This window comes from Prionailurus bengalensis, chromosome E1, assembly GCF_016509475.1.
Source record: "Prionailurus bengalensis isolate Pbe53 chromosome E1, Fcat_Pben_1.1_paternal_pri, whole genome shotgun sequence".
NCBI classification, from domain to species: Eukaryota; Metazoa; Chordata; class Mammalia; order Carnivora; family Felidae; genus Prionailurus; species Prionailurus bengalensis.
In genome coordinates, this window is record NC_057347.1 from 39,031,768 (window position 1) to 39,049,640 (window position 17,873).

General features: G+C 53.7%; 1 protein-coding gene and 1 long non-coding RNA gene across 3 annotated transcripts; one reads left to right on the forward strand and one right to left on the reverse strand.

Annotated features, from left to right (window-relative positions):
* Positions 1-2,937: 2,937 nt before the first annotated feature.
* On the reverse strand, positions 2,938-6,450 carry LOC122485508. 2 transcript variants are annotated; one of them, XR_006297885.1, is made up of 4 exons: positions 5,499-6,450; positions 4,149-4,501; positions 3,810-3,873; positions 2,938-3,453 (listed from the first exon to the last, which is right to left on the reverse strand). It is a non-coding gene; the product is annotated as an uncharacterized LOC122485508 (long non-coding RNA). The 2 variants fall into 2 exon arrangements; XR_006297884.1 differs by having other exon boundaries at positions 3,810-4,501.
* IGFBP4 (insulin like growth factor binding protein 4) lies at positions 4,495-17,057 on the forward strand. The gene is made up of 4 exons (XM_043584373.1): positions 4,495-5,344; positions 12,758-12,915; positions 13,667-13,801; positions 15,805-17,057. Exons 1-4 carry the CDS (start codon positions 4,996-4,998, stop codon positions 15,937-15,939), a joined length of 777 nt encoding a protein of 258 aa, XP_043440308.1. The 5' UTR covers positions 4,495-4,995; the 3' UTR covers positions 15,940-17,057.
* The last annotated feature ends 816 nt before the right edge of the window (positions 17,058-17,873 follow it).

A 17,873-nucleotide genomic window follows, 5' to 3' on the forward strand; every position in this document is an offset into this window, starting at 1 on the left:
AACCAGACTTCCCTCTGTACTATGGGGTCTCTATGGAGATCCTAGCTCTCCTGATCTGTTCTCTCCAAGTATGGGGCCCCGGTGCACAAGGAGGCAGCTGTACTGATGTGCCATTGCTCAGAGCACACCTGCAGCGCCCCCTGGAGGATGCTCTACCTGGGGTCTGGACATCAGCCAACCTGGAAGGGAGTTGAGCCCCCCTATTCGGGGCAGGCACAGTGAGAAGTCCAGGGCGCCAGGGAGGGGCTGGGAAGTCAAAGCTCTGGGGAGTTCTGGGGTCCATTTCCATGCCAATGCCACTTCCACTCTCCTTCTCTGCACCCATCTTGCACTCTGTACCATAGTCTTTTTCCCTCAGCAATTGTTTAGAGTACTTCTGACAGCTGTTTGGAAGGCTGTAAAACATGAGAGTTAATCATACAGACTCTGGAGCCAGACTGCATGAGGTCAGACCCCTGTTTTTCTACTTACTTGTGTGACCTTGAGTAAGTTACATACCTTTCTGTGCTTTAGTTTCCCTTCCCTATCTTAACAGGGGGATAATGATAACTCCCACTTCATTAGATTGTTGTGAACTACATGAGGGAAGCACTTAGAACCATATGGCTCGTGTTAAGTGTTAGCTTTCATTATTATGTGTATTTTTTAAAAAGTTTTTTTAAAATTTATTATTTATTTTTGAGCAAGATAGAGTGTGAGCAGGGGAGGGGCAGAGAGAGAAGGAGAATCTCCCTCAGCGGATCTTCTGTCAGCACAGGGCCCAACATGGGGCTTGAACTCATGAAACTGTGAGATGATGACTTGAGCTGAAATCAAGAGTCAGATGCCTAATCAACTGAGTCACCCAGGCACCCCTATTATGAGTACTTAAAAAAAATTTTTTTTGAGAGAGGGAGGGGGGTGGGAATATGAGAGAATGCATGCGAGCAGGGGAGGGGCAGAAAAAGAGGGAGGGGGAGAATCTTAAGTATCCATGCTCAGTGCTCAGCACAGACACTCAGGACTCAATGACCTTGAGATCACAACCTGAGCGGAAATCGAGTTGGATGTTTAACCAACTGAGCCACCCAGGTGCCTCATATTATATGTATTTTGTCTACTCCATCAGATACTCTCTAGAACAAGCCCATGAGATTGGGGTTTCCCTGAGGGCAGGACTATCAATTCTCGAAGAAGCCAGCCTGAACCCAGTAGAAGTTTGCAACTGAACTAACAAGGGAGCTAATGAGACTCTAAGCAACAAGCCAGGAAGGGTATGGGCTGGGAGAAGTGGGCAGGGAGTGGGAATTTTTCTCACTCTTCCATCAGGAGCATCTTCCTGGTGCCCTGGGTGTCTAGAAGCTTAGGGACAGAGAAGGATGCTGAGGGGGAGGCATAGGTTGTTTTTCTTTTCTCTCTGTTTTTAAAGTTTATCTTATCTTTTAGAATCCAGTGTAGGGCTGGAACTCACAACCCTGAGATCAAGAATCGCATGCTCTTCTGACTGAGCCAGCCAGGCGCCCCACAGTGGTTCTTTTTCTGGTAGAGCCCTGGGCGCCCACTCCTTGGGTTCCAAAGCCCTTTCTTGGCCGTTATCTCGTTTTCTCTTGCAACCCATCCTGTGGGGTAAGCTCAATTATCTCTCTTTCTTTCTTTCCTTTTAAAATAGAGGATGAGGGGCGCCTGGGTGGCTCAGTCGGTTAAGTGCCTGACTTTGGCTCAGGTCATGATCTCATGGTTCGTGAGTTTGATCCCCACATCAGGCTCTGTGCTGATGGTGTGGAGCCTGCATTGGATTCTCTGTCTCCCGCTTTCTCTCTGCCCCTCCCCTGTTTGTGCTTTGTCAAAAATAAATAAACATTAAAATAAAAAGAGGATGAAAATGACCTTTCAAGACCTTAAGTGTGTCCAAGGTCACACAGCTCTTCAGTGGCTGTGCTGCAGTTTGAACCCAGGTCCTCTGACTCCAAATCCTATGCCCTTTATGTAGCCTCTCCCAGACACCAGCAAGCCGTGGGAGGCAGGGGGGAGACACTAAACCCAGTCCTCTGAGAACCTCCAGTCTGCCTGGGGAAACACAGGCCCTGCCTCCAGAAGAAGGAGAGGAAGAAGCAAACACACAGTGCTCACTGTATGCTGGGCAATTTGCACAAGCCTCTGTTTCTGTCTGTCCCCTCCCCATCCTTCTTTCTTTCTTATCACAAAGCCCTATTTTCCAGGTAAGGACAGTGAAGCTCAGAGTAACTTTTTTCAGGTTCCCCAATAAGTCCAGTGGCAAAGCCGGGATTAGAATCCAGGTCGGCCTGATGCTCTTTCCCCTAGCATGGAAGATGGTTGGCTCAAGAGTAACCTTCTCCATGAAGTCTTTCCATGTGCCAGATGTAGAACTGACCCTGTGTGTCTGGGTCCCCACAGCACCCCATGTGGATGTCTCCCAGGGCACCTGTACACTTCTTAGACTCATTTTATTTGTATGCCTGTCTCCTCTCACTAGGCAGTGAGCTCCTTGTGGGCAGGGAGTGATCTCAGCCAGCTCTGGGTCCTCGAATGTAGCACAAAGCCTATGCACAGTGTCCAGTAAATATGTGCTGCATGAATGGTGGGGAGGTGCTTCGATGATCTACTTATGTCTATTTTCCTGCCTCTTTGGAATTATCTCAGACACTGATGTTTGGCGGTGGGGGTGGTGAACACCAGTGGATGGATAGGGGTCTGGGCACCTGTCTTACCTGGAAGCCTTTCTGGATTTCCCATACTCACCTGCACTCATGCTTCACTTCCAGGTCCTTCTTTTGGCTTCAGTCCCGCCTCTCCTGCAACTCCTTCCTCCATGTCCCAGCACCTTTAGCTCTCTCAGGTTTGCTGTCAAGGGGGCAAGTCTGGCTTTGGGGGTGGAACCTATCCTTTCAGTTCCCATTTTATTCCCACAAGCGCTTCAAGAGGCAGAATAGGTGGAGATGATGTACCTCCCTTTTATAGTTAGGGACAATTCCAGCTCCAAGGGGTGGTGTCCAAGTTCATACAATACGTTGGCGCCTCAGTGATGATGGAGGGGGATAGAGCTAGGGGAAGTTTTCTGAATCAGGTGCAGGCTGGGCTTCCCCCGGGGACGTAAAGAGCCTGGCTCTGTTTGCCCTTATCCAAGACAGAAAAGACCTCAGTTTGTCTGTGAGATAGCAGGGAGAGAATCCCAGAATCTTGTCCCCGGGCCCTCCCCCCCACTCACCCCCCCCCCCCCAGAACTCTCCAGATCTTCTGCAGTCTTGATAGTTGCCAGTAGGTGCCGTCAGTTTGCAATTTTTGTGTTCTGTCCCTACAAGTTCAGCTTCCAGCCCCTCTCTTCTTCCTATCACCTGGACAGTTTACACTTGGAGAAAGTGGAAGGGGGCCTACTTGTTGGGAGACTGAAAGATCACTGTCCTGAGAGTCTGGAAGATGGTCTCTGATCTGTACTTTGGCTTGGCTGCCTTGTAGCTTTATAGGCCAAGCCAAGCCAAGCCAAGCCAAGCCAAAAAAAAAAAAGAATCCATGGTAGGTCACCTATTATGCCCTGACAGGCACCCTTACCCCTCAGGCATCCTGAAACCAGCTCCAGGACAGCAGAAAGCTTTGTGGGGGAGGATAGATGAGTACCTAGGGAACTGGGGACCAGAGAGAGAACCCTGGAGACAGGTCCCTACTCAAATGTTACTGTAGGGTCCCTCCCAATCCCAGCAGGACTGAGGCGAGCGTGGGGGAAACAGGCACCAGCAGGATCTCACAGAGGACCTAGCCAGCCCCTACCTAGCCCAAATAGCAAAGCTGGTCGAATTAGGAAAAGACACCCCTACCTGGAAATGCTTGTCTGCCACCTGCTGGAAAACTGTCATAACAGCTACAGAAATCTACAAGGGGCTACGAGAGAAATAGGAGTTGTGCGATGCACAATTTGCACAACGACGGTGGCAATCTCCCTGGTCAATCTTCCTCTGGGGAGGGAGCCCGGCAGTGGAAACAAGCATCCAGGAAGGAAGAAGGGGCTTAGCACCTCCTTCCCCAGGAGTTCGGTTGATACAGTTCTCTGGAAGGCAGAGTGGACCAGGGCCCAGATGAGCCCTGGGGAGATAGGGTGTGTGTGTGTGGGGGGGGGGGGGGAGCTGGAAGGACAAGTGGGAAGAAAGTCTACTAACTTCTTAGGGCCATCAGGCTCTTCTGGGTCCCTCGTTGGGTGCTTGCTGCCCTTTCCCCACTTCGCTCGACTAGGTCTCCAGTGGTTGGGACTGGAAGCGCTAGGGTGGGGTGGAAAGGGCTCTGGTCAGGGAGACCGAATCCGCGGAGCCGGGAGTCCAGGCGAGGAGGTCGCGTTCTCAGTGGGGGGGACTGCAGCCGCCTGGGGGGGGGGTAGGGGAGGAATCCTCCAAGGTCGGGGAATGGGGCCAAAGAGCAGCCCCTTTGCGTCTCCTCTTCTCTCTCTCCCCTCCCAGGCTCGGGTTCAGAGGCGCTCTCGGCGCCTGCCACGGCTTCCAAACTGCGCCGCTTCCTTCTGCGGCAGAAAAGGACTTTCAGATGTTGTAGCGGCGGCGGCGGCAGCGGCGGCGGCAGCAACTCAGGACAGCGCCCCCTCCCCCTAACGGCCGCCTCTCCCTCTCCCCCCCGGCGCCCCCGCTCCCCCACCTCTGGGAAGGCGCTGGGGGTGTGGCCAGGGGCCGGTATAAAGTCCGGGGGAGCCGGTCCCGGGCAGCCGCTCAGCCCCCTGCCCCCCCCCGCCGCCCGCCGCCCGCCGCCCGCCGCCCGCCGCCTGGGCCGGGCCGAGGATGCGGCGCAGCGCCTCGGCGGCCAGGCTCGCTCCCCTCCAGCCCGCTTGCTAACTTCCCTAGCTCCGTCCCTGTCCGCCCGCGGGGCCGCCCCGTCTCCCCGCGCCCTCCGGGTCGGGTCCTCCAGGCGCGCCGGGCGCTGTCGCCCCGTGTCCCTGCTGCCAGTCTGCGCGCCCGTTCTTCCCTCCCACGCCCCGCGCCCGCGCCCCGTCCTAGCCCGGTCATGCTGCCCCTCTGCCTCGTGGCCGCGCTGCTGCTGGCCGCCGGGCCCGGGCCGAGCCTTGGCGACGAAGCCATCCACTGCCCGCCCTGCTCCGAGGAGAAGCTGGCGCGCTGCCGCCCCCCCGTGGGCTGCGAGGAGCTGGTGCGGGAGCCGGGCTGCGGCTGTTGCGCCACTTGCGCCCTGGGCAAGGGGATGCCCTGCGGGGTGTATACCCCCCGCTGCGGCTCGGGCCTGCGCTGCTACCCGCCCCGGGGTGTGGAGAAGCCCCTGCACACGCTGATGCACGGGCAAGGCGTGTGCATGGAGCTGGCGGAGATCGAGGCCATCCAGGAAAGCCTGCAGCCCTCTGGTAAGGTGCCCCTGCCCTTGCATGCCCTCCTCGGTGTGCTCTGCTCCTAGAAGCCCTTTCCCCATTCGGGCTGGCCTGGAAAGCCCTTGAAAATCTCCAGTGAGTTAAGAAGGCGGGTACCTGGCAGGGCTGGGCTGGCATAGGACAGGCTCACCTAAGGAAACTACTGTTGAGTCCCTAGCAGGCTGTCGCCCCCAGCAAAGAAGACTCTGTCCCAGCCCTTCATCTCCAACCTCCTCAAGGGTGCCTATTTGGGAGGAGAGGTCTCAATGGTTGTCCCAGCTGCTGGGGTAACAGTGGAACATTATGTGACTCGGTCCAGCCACCCAGCCTGCAAGTGAGCGGCCTAGGGCCAGATAACTAGAGGATGGGTTGGGCGGTGGTGGTGGCTTTCTGTTCCTGATCTAGGGACTTCCCTCATCCTGGCCACAGGTGAAAGCCCAGGGGTCTAAGAAGCCAGGGCGTGGCCTTTTGACATCCAGGTGGGGTGGAGTGGGACATCCAAATTAGAGGGGCTTTGGTGGTGAGGGGCATCAGAGTTGCCCCTCCCTAACGCCCCTGGGCAGCTCACCTTGCTGTTTGAGAGGTATTGGGAAGACAGAGGTCTCTCTGCCAGGCCTGGGCACCTCATCTTGCTCTGGTACACAGGCACCCCGTTCCTCTCTCCTGGCAGGTGTCGTCTGAGGTAGCAGAAGAGAAGCGAGTCTTGGCTCCCAGCCCAGAGCTGTAGAAACCTAACGGTGTGCGATAGGGAGTAGAGAGAAGGGAGAGGGAGGGCGGGGGGGGGGGGGGTGGGGAGGAAGAGCGGGAGAGAGAGAGAGGGAGAGAGGTTTAGAGGGCCCTTTGCCCTAAACTCATTCTTACACTTTCTCCTTTTCCGTTTCTTAGTGAGCCTCTCTCAGTTTCTCCTTATAATCGTTCTCAGTCTTTCCTTCTCTCTTATTCTTTTGTTATCTCCTGCTCTGTCTCTGTCGCTAGTTTCACGACCAACATTCCCGAGTTCTCCTTTCCTCAATGACTTCCGCCTGTTATCAGTTTCTCTTTCTCTGTCTTGTTCCCTTTCTGCTTCTCTTTGTCCTCCGCCCCTTTCTGTTGCTTTCTCTCCGTGTCTCTGTCACTGTTTCTCTTTCTTTGTTCCTGCCTTTCTCTGTTACTTTTGGAATCTCTCTCTCTCTGTCTGCCTTTCTGTATTTCTGCCTCTGTTTCTGGTTCCCTCTCTGACTGATTTGTTCTCCCTCTGCCTCTGTCTGTGTCTGTCTCTTTTCCTGGTGCTTGAAGCTTCCATTGTTGCAGTCCGGATGCTGGGACTCCGGCCCCAAGCTTCCTGCCCTGGGTCCCAGACCGCTCCACTTCCTCAATCCTCTGCAGCTTGTTAGCGGAGGAAAGCAGGATGCAGGGAAAACAGGAAGGAGGTGGACCCCAGGGGTCTGGGCCTCAGGCCTCTCTGCCCTTCCTGTCCCTAGGCAGTGAGAGATGGGTCAGCAGAAAACATACTAGGAGAAATGCCAGCCTGGCACCCGGCACATCTGGGAAGCGGGGGTGGGGTGGGGCGATGTCCTGAGGGAGTAAGGCACTGATCCTGGGGCACAGATGCCGGTGCCAGTGGGAGAGGAGGGGTACTCGTACCAGACCAGATTGTGAGTGAGGGCTGAGCTCCTGGGCTCTCTGAGTATAATGGGATCTCTTTCCCTTTCTATCTGCATCCTCCACTGGCCAGTGGATATGTACCAGATTAGGATGGCTGGTAGCCTCCTCTTCTCTCGCTGACTTGAACATGGGGCAGAAGAGCCCTCAGATGGTCTTGAGCACCCCTTCCCCCCTGGCTGGGTATCCTGTAGCTCCCTATCCTGTAGTGGAGGAAAATCTAATCCCATTGGGATAGGGGCTCTGGGGGAAATGGTAAGAAGTGTGTGATTGTCCTGTGGACATCATGCAAATCGGCCTTTACATCCGGTTGGGATTACAGGTCCCAGGTCTCTAATGCCCTCCCCCCCACCCCCCACCCTCCTTGCCTGTCCTCCACCCATGCAGGGGATGCAGAGATCTGGAGAGGGGAAAGGGCAATCCTGGAGGACCCTGGGGGATCTAGGTACCGACTTGGCAAGCTGTGTCCATGCCTCCTAATCATCACAGAAGGACCCCCTGCACCATGTGAAAGGCGCCCCCTAGAGTTGTGCAACAGCCCTGCAGGGTCTCTGGTGAGAAAAGATGGCCAGAGCTTGGGACTGATCCTCACTATTCTCTCTAGCCTGCCACTGTCAATAGGCCACTGTCCCTCCTATGTCCCAAGGCTTGGGCCTCCTTGCCTTGGGAATAGTTCGGCAGAGGGCATCAGGCCCCTCTTTCTGCCTTTTCCTCTTGGGGCTAAGCTTCGGCAGGTGACTGGGGGAGGGCAGCCACTTGGCATACCCCTTCCCTTGGCCTGCTATGCCCAGCTGCCTACTATTTGCCCCAGGAGCGGGTCTTCTCCTTCCATTTTAAGCCTCTATCCCCCTAAGCTCCCCATAGCCCTCCTGTCTCAGCTTTCCGAGCCAGAAAAGGTTGTGGATTAACACTGCTCAGGCCCCCAGAGGTGGGGGCGGGGTGGGACGTGTGCGTCAGAGGTCCACAATTCTGCATCAGTGTACTGACCCTTGACTCATGGAATCTGGGGGAGTGGACAGTGGGAAGATCAGCGTTTGGACTGGGGAGCTCCTAAACTGTGCTCTTGGGTCCCTCTGGGACAGGGTTAGGGAACAGACAGACTGGGTTAATTTTTAGTCAACGCAGCAAATATTGTCCCCTTTACTTCAATACTGGGAATCCAGTCGTGTCATGGGAACAGGGCCTTCCCAGAAATTCTGTGCCTTGGGGGAGGTGGGAGGAGGAGCATGGCTGCTTAACATTTTTTCTTTAGTATTGGCAAAGCCGGAATTATTGGTGCCTCGGGTATCAGGAGTCTTTCCATTTAAAGACATAGGAGCTGCAGGGATAAGTCTGTCCTCCTTCGCCCCCACCCAGTCTACTGCATTTCCTCATCTGTAAAATGGAGGTGACACAGGACTTGCCTCACAGGCTTGGGGTGTCTGGCATGGCGTAAGAGCTCAGTCAATTGGAGCCATGCTGAGGGTGGTAATGAATAAGAGGCTGAGAGGGTTTCGGTTGACGCTTAGATCCTTCTCTGATGCTGGGGCTTTGGGGGCACAGTAGGGCAAGTGAGCAAAGTAGGGGAGCATTCAGAGGAGTTGAGAGGGGTAGGGAGGAACTTCGGTGCTTTTTGCTGCCGTGAACTTGGGAAGGATGGGCCCACTTTCCTTCAGTCTGAGGCTGGCAGCTGGCACGGCGGTGAGGGGATGCCCCGAGGGCCAGACCTCGAAGAAAGGGCGGGGTACTTGGCATGGGTGATCTTGGCTTCTCTAGCCAGAGTCCAGGGGGAAGGAAAAGGCCTTTCTTGCAGGGCAGGTGATCCTCCAAATTGTGGCTGAAACACCGGTGTTGGGGTGACTGGGCCCACCCACCTCACAGCCTCACCCTGGGTGTCTTGAAGGGGACGTGGCTGGAATTGAGGAGGAATCAGGGGGATGAAACCAGGCTGCCAGAAAGAGGAAATCCTGTAGCTTTGACCATGAACTTTTCAGCCAGTGGTGCCAAAGCTGTGAAGTCTTTCCTCTCTCTGGGCTCCTTCAGTTGCTGGAGCGAAGACCAAGGTTTCCCCTGTGGCTGAGTGTTGTTGGCTTGGCTCCAAGCAGGGGCTGGAGGAGATGACCTGGCCTACCTTGGAAGTCCCGCCTCCTAAATAAGCCTCCGGAGGTCAGATGGTCAAATCTTTTGGGGCAGGGGCGGCTAGGTCTGACTCTGGCTCCTGCTCAGAGGGGATCCCCCAGGGATTGGGGTTTTTCCGGAGGGCCCCACCTGGGTGAGCAGTACCAGGTGGCTGGATTTCCTGAGTAAGCTGGGAAGTAGCAACTATGTAACTGGCTTTGGAGATGGGAAGGTTAACATTTTCAGAGACCCAAGGCTACGACCCTCACCCTCCCAAACCCAGTGCCTAGGGCTGGATCCTGGGGTCGATCCTCAGTATGCCTATTAAGCAAGGCTGGGCAAGGAAAAGTTACAGATTAAGTGGAAAGTCAACAGGCTATGGTGCAGGCAATGTGCCCTGCCCCGGGTCTGTGTCTGCCCAGGGCAGGGTCAGAGTGCCCGAGTGCACGTGGGGGTGCACGTGTGGACCCGTGTGTGCCTGGACATGTGACTGTTTGTATATGCTTGTGGTTGCTAAGTCCTGACCTGTCTGTGTCTGAGTGGGCAGCTATGGATAAACGGTGTGTCCCTATGAGATTAAGGAAGCAACTACTCTCCCTATCTGGTGTGTTCTTCTCTGAGCTTAGACACAAGCTGGGGACAGACCCAGACCAGACCTGGCAGAGCAGCTGGGAGTTGGCATGGTGGTGTTAATGAAGGATTGATCTCCTCTGTGGAGTGCCCTTTTGGTGGGGAGAAGTAGTCTGGCCTCAGGCGAGAGGGGTCCAAGTATGACACTGATGAATCTCTGGACTCAAGTCTGGGTGTTCTGGAGACTTCTAGGGCTCTTCAGTTCTTCAAAAAAAGAAAAAAAGAAGCTTGCCTAACAACAACAAAAAAAGTGGGGAAGCCAAGGAGAGGGAGTCCAGGCACGCTGCCTGCTTAGCTTTCTCCAGATAATCCCCCTCAGTGTGGCATGGGGCCCTACCCACACAAGAGCATACACTACGCTTCCAGCCTTGCTCTATGGCCTGCGCGGCCCCAGGTTTCAGTGAGCGGACCCAGTTGTCCTCCTTAGAGATACCTCCTAAGGGAAGGGATAAACATTCCATATATCCATTAGCACTCCCCCGAGTGTTAGTCATTTGTGAACTTCAACTTGTAGAGACTCAACATTGGAACGCCGAGTTGCAGTTACATTTCTACTCCAGATCTCACTTTGTTCTTGAGGCCTTTATCACTCTGATGTGCCACACTTCCAGGGGTGGGGGGTGGGGGAGGCTCTCTACTGCCACTTGCTAGAAAACTCTTCCTTACTTCTCGAACCTAAGAACATTCTGCTTGCCTACCAAGAGGAACAAGTGTCACTGTGCAAAGTAATGCTTCCCTTTATAGTCATGAAAAGAAAGCAAACGCAAAGAAAAGACAAAACCTTTTTTCAGGTTCCAAGGGTGCCCCTCGGGTTAGCATTATGGGCTGTGGCAGTTGAGTCCTTGTGATCCCTTCCAGCCTTTCCCGGGGAAAATGGTGTGCTTTTGTTCATGTCTTAGCTTAGCCTCTGTCGTTCCAAGATTTGGTCCTAATTTCTTTTTTCTTTTCTTTTCTTTTCTTTTCTTTTCTTTTCTTTTCTTTTCTTTTCTTTTCTTTTCTCTTTTTCTTCCTTTCCTTTCCTTTCCTTTTTATGAAGTGTTTATTTATTTTTAAAGAGAGAGAGAGTGAGCATGAGCGGGGAAGGGCAGAGAGACACAAGGAGAGAGAGAACCCCAAGCTATGCGATGACAGCACAGAGCCCAACATGGGGCTTGATCCCACGAACCATGAGATCATGACCTAAATCAAAATCAAGAGTTGATGCTCAACCAACTGAGACGCCCCGGGTGCCCGTGGCTCTAATTCTTTTAGATCTTCCATTTCCTCTTTCACTCCAATACCCACTTCCAGACTATAGCTCTGAAACACTGTGGCCCCATCCAAAAGTCTTGTGACTTTGTGCAAGGTGGATGCAGGGGCAGGGTCACTGGCCAGCCTGGGCCAGAAAGGTTCCTTGGGAGAGCCTGGATCCTGGACCTTTTCTCTGGTTCTCACCGAGGGTTTGGGGTCTATCTGCTTATGGCCCCCTTGACAATCCTGGTCTTCTGAAATGTACCCGCATCTCTTGCTACCCACATCACTGGGAGGTGTTTTCCCCTTGGTTGACCCTTAAGAACTTGATGTTGTCTCTGAGACTGGAGTCCCCTCCGGACTATCCTTCTTGGGATGTTGAATATGCAAAAGGATAGATCTATCTATAGCTCTATTTATTCCTTACCTTTGATTCTTCTTTCTAAACCAGCCCTCCACCCGTGACAAAACCTTCTTCCCATCCTTGGTGACTCAATTTTATAAATAACCTTTGGTATGGAATCTTGACAAAGCCTTTCTGAGAGTCTTGATTCCTCGTTTCCTGGTTTCCCTTTATCTACCTACTTCCCCCCACCCCACACCCCAGAACTAGGAGAACAAAAAGAGAACTAACCCCCCAACTAACTTTGGCTAGGCGGAAAAATACCATTTGACCCAGAGGCAGCTCTGGGACTGCTGCCATGCGTGGAGGAACCTGCTAACTCCTCAGGAAAAAAAAAAAATCCTGACGCAAACCAGATGTAACCTTCTGTCTGGCTGCCAACATCTGGAATGCTGGCAGGGGCTTTGCACTCAGGCCGGCAGTGAGCTGCCAAGCCCAAGCGTTTCAGAGGTGGCTCTGAGCTGCAGAGAAGACTTGCAACCTCTTTCTCCAGTTCAGGCCTGTATTCCAGTTTTGGCTGCCTGCAGGGTGGAGTGGTGGTTACAGTTCTGGGACTTCTGGCTCAGGTTATTGAGTTCAGGTAGAGTCTTCAGGAGATCCCAGGGAGAGTGTGTGGGTCCAGCCTCACCACCTCCTATCTCCAGATTCCCCAGTGCCCTGCCTCTCGGCCATAGTTGTGGACTTTCGGGGGGGTCTAAAGTCCAAGGATGGGAGATGTCGAGGTGGGGGACTGAAGTGATGTGTGAGGATGTTTTGGGTCCTGCGGCCACGCAGTGTGTTGCACACACATGCGTGTGGGCGCACACTTTCTCAGGCAGGCAGGCGGACACACCCACTCCCGCTTCTTCTTCCCTGTCTAGCCAATGGGGAGAGCCCTTTGGGCCAGATTTCTCATCACTCATGGAAACTCTGAGTTTGGCCACTTGGAAGAGGGGCGGCAGAGCCAACAGATCTGGGGATCCCCTGGCTGGCTCAGCCAGATGCTGAAAAGACCAGGAAAGGAGACAGGAAGAGAGAGCAGACGGAGAGGGGGATGGTAGGAGGAGCTGAATGGAGAGGGGTACGAGATCCAGGGGGGAGGCCCCTGCCTGCCTTAGACCTCCCTGCAGGGCCCAGGGGACCCTCCTGCTGTCTGCGCAGCTGCAGCTGGTGACTCATCTGAGGGCTGGACTGGGTGGAGTGAGGGACAAGTCAAGGATGTTAAGAAGATTTTCTCTTCAGGAATCCAGGAGAGCAGGGAGGAGACAGGGGTGTTGTTTTCAAACCCCCCCCCCCCAGCCCAGGGTCCCCCACCCTTTCTCAGAGCCAGGCTGGAGAATCCCCTAGAAGAAAGCAGGTGGGAGGCTGGGTTGGTGTTCTGCCCTGTCCTTTCCCTGTGCTGACCTCTCTCCATCTCGGCCTGACTACAGACAAGGATGAGGGTGACCACCCGAACAACAGCTTCAGTCCCTGCAGTGCGCATGACCGCAGGTGCCTACAGAAGCACTTAGCCAAAATTCGAGACCGCAGCACCAGCGGGGGCAAGATGAAGGTCATCGGGGTGCCCCGGGAGGAAGCTCGGCCCGTGGTGAGGACCTCAGCCCTACAAATGCGCGTGTGCACAGGCACACACACGCCACCACCACCACCACTGGATCTGGACTATGGTCATTCAGAAACATTCTTTGGATGCCTACTGTGTGCAAGATGCACCTAGTATGCATCATCAGGACCAAATCCTCATTTCATTCCTTGAAATTCCTGGTCATCAGTTATATACCTTGATGCAGTTGAAGTAATTTTTAAGTACTGAAATACTTTTGTACTAGTTTGTAAATAGCGGTTGCCCCAAGCCTCCTGGTGTTTCTTAGCCCTTCTCTTGGACTCGCCACCCAGGCCTTTTCAGTAACTCAAGGGCTAATGCTGGCCACAGCAGGGGGCCTGCCGACCTTGCTCCAGGGTCTGGTTACTGTCCTTCCTGATGGGGGGTTCCCAGTGGATCCTTGCCTAGGTCTTACAAGTCATTAATGATATGATGTCAACTATCCCTCCTGCTTAGAAATCACCCCCTTCCCAACCATCTCCATAGGGTTCCACAACCTCTTTCCCCACAAAGTCCTTTCCATTCACAGTCCTCCTTTTTGGAAGCTCTTTGGCTCAAGATCCTCTCTTCAGTGTCCTTCTGCCCTGCCCACCGGTGTCCCCTGAACCCATTGGGCCCTGCCCAGTCTCTGGGCCTTGAGCCTCCTTTCAGGTCCTTCAGTTGTGAGCTGACCTCCAGCCTTGGTCTTCCTGCCTCTCTCCCTTCTGCTAAGCTGTTCCATCCTCCCTTCCTCCAGCCCCAAGGCTCCTGCCAGAGTGAGCTGCACCGGGCCCTGGAGCGGCTGGCCGCCTCACAGAGCCGCACCCATGAAGACCTCTACATCATCCCCATCCCCAACTGCGACCGAAATGGCAACTTCCACCCCAAGCAGGTGGGTCTTCATCACTGCTGGCTCGGTCCTGACCTGAGTTCCTGGGGGCATTCCTGGTCTCTCCACAGGAGATCCTGGTCCAGGATGGAGATCTCAGGGAGGGGAAGACCTCCCAACCCAAACCTAACCCCTTGGGCCCTCCCTCAGCCTCCTGAGCCTCAGCTTATTTTGCCCACCACACTCATTTTGGAAGTGAGGAAACTGAGGCCCGAAGTCTCAGAGTGAGTTAATGGTAGACCAGCTATCCTGCTTCCCCATCCAGGGGTATTTCCATCACCTCCGGATTCACCATTTAGCACTCCTGCCAATGTCCACCTCCCAACACACTCTCATTCCCCCTGCTCCATCCTATGAGTAGTTCTCCTTTGTCATAGAATGTCTTAGGTTTCATCTTGGAATGGAGGGGCTCGGTCAGGAAGGGTTAAGGAGGAAAATCAGCCTGCCCCTTCCCCCAGGCTGAGTAACGAAACCACCTGGGGTATAGCCAGATCTGACAGCTGGGGACAGGAGCTTTGGATGGAAACAGAGGAAGAAGGGGGACAGGAGAGAAAACACGAATGCAGAAACCTCCATATTCCCTCATGCCCTTGGAACACGGGTTCCTCTGATAAGCCCTCAGGAGACTAGGATGTTCAGCAAGGTTGGCCTGCCTCAGCCCCATCTCTGACCCATGAGAGGTGGGCTTACTTGGGAGGGTGGCATATCTGGGCAGAGCAGCGGGGTGCCTTGTGCTGGGTGTAGCCTGGGGAATCCTGGCGGGGGTCTTCTTCAGCTCTTTGTGGGCACAAGCACATGCATTCTCCCACTCTGCGCTCTATAGACAAATCCGCAAAATGGGCTGCCACTTTGAGGCCTAGACAGGAGGAGAAGGGCTGCCTCCAGGTCTGCAAATCCGAGGCTGGCATGAGGAGGGTATGGGGTGGTTGCAGTGAGTGGACGACCAGAAAGGGCTCCGGAAACCAGTGCCAAACCTGTCTGCAAGCTTTATCCCAATATAAACTTTATCCTTGTCTCAATTTTTAAAAACTGTTTTCCCTAATTAAAAAAAATGAATAGACTTTATTTTCTAGAGCACTTTTAGGCTTATAGAAAAATCGAGCAGGAAGTACAGTGTTCTCATCTACCACCACCCCCCCCGCCCCGCCAGTTTTCCCTGTTAACATCTTGTATTAGTGTGGTATATATGTTATCACAGATTAAGGAGCTAATATTGACACATTATTATTATTATTATTATTATTATTATTATCATTATTTTAACATTTATTTATTTTCAGAGAGAGTGTGTGTGTGAGTAGGGGAAGGCAGAGAATCCCAAGCTCTGCACTGACAGCATGGAGTCTGACTCTGGGCTGGATCCCATGAACAGTGAGATCATGACCTGAGCCGAAATCAAGAGTTGGATGCTTAACTGACTGAGCCACCCAGATGCCCCCATTATTATTATTATTATTTTTAAATTTATTTATTTGTTTTGAGGGGGGGGAGGGGCAGAGAGAGAGAGAGAGAGAGAGAGAGAATCCCAAGCAGACTCTGAGAGGCGGGCTTGATGCGGGGCTCGAACTCACAAACCATGAGATCATGACCTAAGCTGAAATCAAAAGTTGGACGCTCAACTGACTGAGCCACCCAGGAGTCCCTAGTGTTGATACATTTATTAACTAAAGTCCATAGTTTACATTAGAGTTCATTCTTTGTGTTAATTCAGTTCTATGTGTTTTCTTCCCCCAATTTTTATCCCACTGAAAGTTCTGACACTTGACCCTTTATCTCTAGACCAGTGCTGACCTCTGAGACGACCTTCACTTCTTGGCCAAGTTCTCTCTACTTGACCTTTCCTTCTTGGCCAAGATCTCTTTATGCCATGGGCTCAGAGGGTCCACGATCATGAAAGAGGCCTCTGCCGTTACAGGCCATCTTGGATCAACTGTCTGACTAGAGGGCTGGGCTGGGGTTGAGGCAGGCTGCCTGGGAACTGACTTCTCCCACCCTTGTCTTGACAGTGTCACCCGGCCTTAGATGGGCAGCGCGGCAAGTGCTGGTGTGTGGACCGGAAGACAGGAGTGAAACTTCCAGGGGGCCTGGAACCAAAAGGGGAGCTGGACTGCCACCAGTTGGCTGACAGCTTCCGCGAGTGAGCCCTGCCAGGAGGCAGGGGGCTCAGTGCTCCCTGTCACCCCGTCCCCTAGAGGCTGCAGAGCTGACCTGGAGCCTGGGTCTGAGTCCTGGCTCTGTCTCTGGCCCAGAAATTTCCCTTTGTGTGTGCATGTGTGTGTGTATGGGTGTGCCCTTGGGGTGAGCCAAAGCCTAGGGGTGTCCTCTCTGGGCTTAGATAGCCTGAGAGGTCTGAGAGTGGCAATAGGGAGCCCTTGTGTTTCCAAATTGATCCTGGACTCATTCATTCATTCATTCATTCATTCATCCAGCCACTCATCTAAAAACATTTATTGACAACATACTACAGGCCAGCTCTAGTTTTTAGCCTTGGGGGCTCTTATTCTGACTTTCTCTGATTTGGGCATGTGAGGCTACTTCCTCTAAGCTGAGCACAAGCTTGTGGGGGAAGAGGAGTCTCATGTCCGGAATCAGAGGAGGGAGGTAGACATGTACCTTGACCATCGTTCCTTGTACCATTGTCCCTCCCCTCAATCTAGTCAGAGGGTGGAGGCTGTAAGGAAGGTGTGGGTTGGCAGATGATTCAGTGGTGAGGAGTCCCAGACCCACTCCCAAAGATCAAGCCTGCCAGGGTGCCCTTCCTCTCTTCCTTAGTTCCCTCCAGGGGGAAGGACCTATAGAGACAAGCCCAACTTTGGGTCTGGTGTGCTGTCTACTTGGTGGCCTGGCAGCCCAGACCCTGCTTTGGGGGAGGGAAGAGGGTCAGAAGAAGGCATGTGGGACAGAGGGCTGGGGAGGTGGGCCCCATCTCTGAACAGTCAGGGTGGGAGGAAAGAATGTACAATCAAACTGCATGTTCCTGATGGAGAAGAGACACACATGCTCGGGGGTGAAGGACTTGCCCGGGGTCCTGCTTCCTCCCCTGTTTTCGTCACAGCCACAGAGTCACCAAGATGACTCTGTCCTTCTAGTGGCTCCCTGCCTGTGGCCTTGCCTCCTTCCCTATACCTCCCTACCCTCCAGGCATTTCTGGCTTGACTGGATGGAAGGAGACTTAGGGACCTACCAGTTGACCATGATGTCTTGTCTTTTTTTTTTTTTTTTAACAAAACAGAACAAAACAACAACAACAAAAAACTAGGCAATTGTGTTTGGTTGATTTATTTATAATCAGAGACAGGGGTGCGCCAGGGGTGGGAAGGCGGGGTCATCATGTAGTCCCCAGCCCTGTCCTACATGGTAAGACAACTGCAAAGAGTCGACCAGCTCATCTTCTTCCCTGCAGCCTCTTCCCGGGGTGCTTCCCTAGAGTCATGCTGTCTGTGCTCAGGCTCCGGTGAGCAGAAAATGGCTTCTGAAGGAAGACAAGCAGAGACAGCCCTGTTGGACCAGAGCTATTTCTGGGATCATCTGGTGTGTGAAGCTGGGCTATTTCCTAGGGCATCAGGCAGACTGGATTTGCATCTGGATTTGATGTATTAATTTAGTGAAGGAGACATTTCCCTGAAGTTGGGGAGAGGGGGTAGACTCTCCAATGCATTCCACAGCTCTGACTGCCTAGATTCCTTAATGGGGTGGTTGTGTTGAGATTTGATTCTGCGAGGTTGGGAGTGGGGCCATCTTTGATCTTGCTGTCCTGAGCTCACCAGGCTGTGGGCTCTTGGTGCCAGACCCAGATTTTGTGCCCATGTGGTATGACTGGATTTCTGGTCGTGTCCCAATGTCCCTCTTCCCCATCTCTGTGTTCTGTGTGTGTGACACTGATCTGGGTGGGGGCCCCTTCTCGGGAGGTCATGGGCAGGGTGAAGGCCCCGTGCACCAAGTGTGTGGCACTCTGGGGGAGCCCCCGCCTGATGGGTTGTCTTCTGGGTTCCTAGCCCCTCCCCAGTTCCAGAGGCACGCCCAGGCCTTTCGATTTCATTGGCCCCTGATGAGGGGGCCCCTGTACTATCTGTAT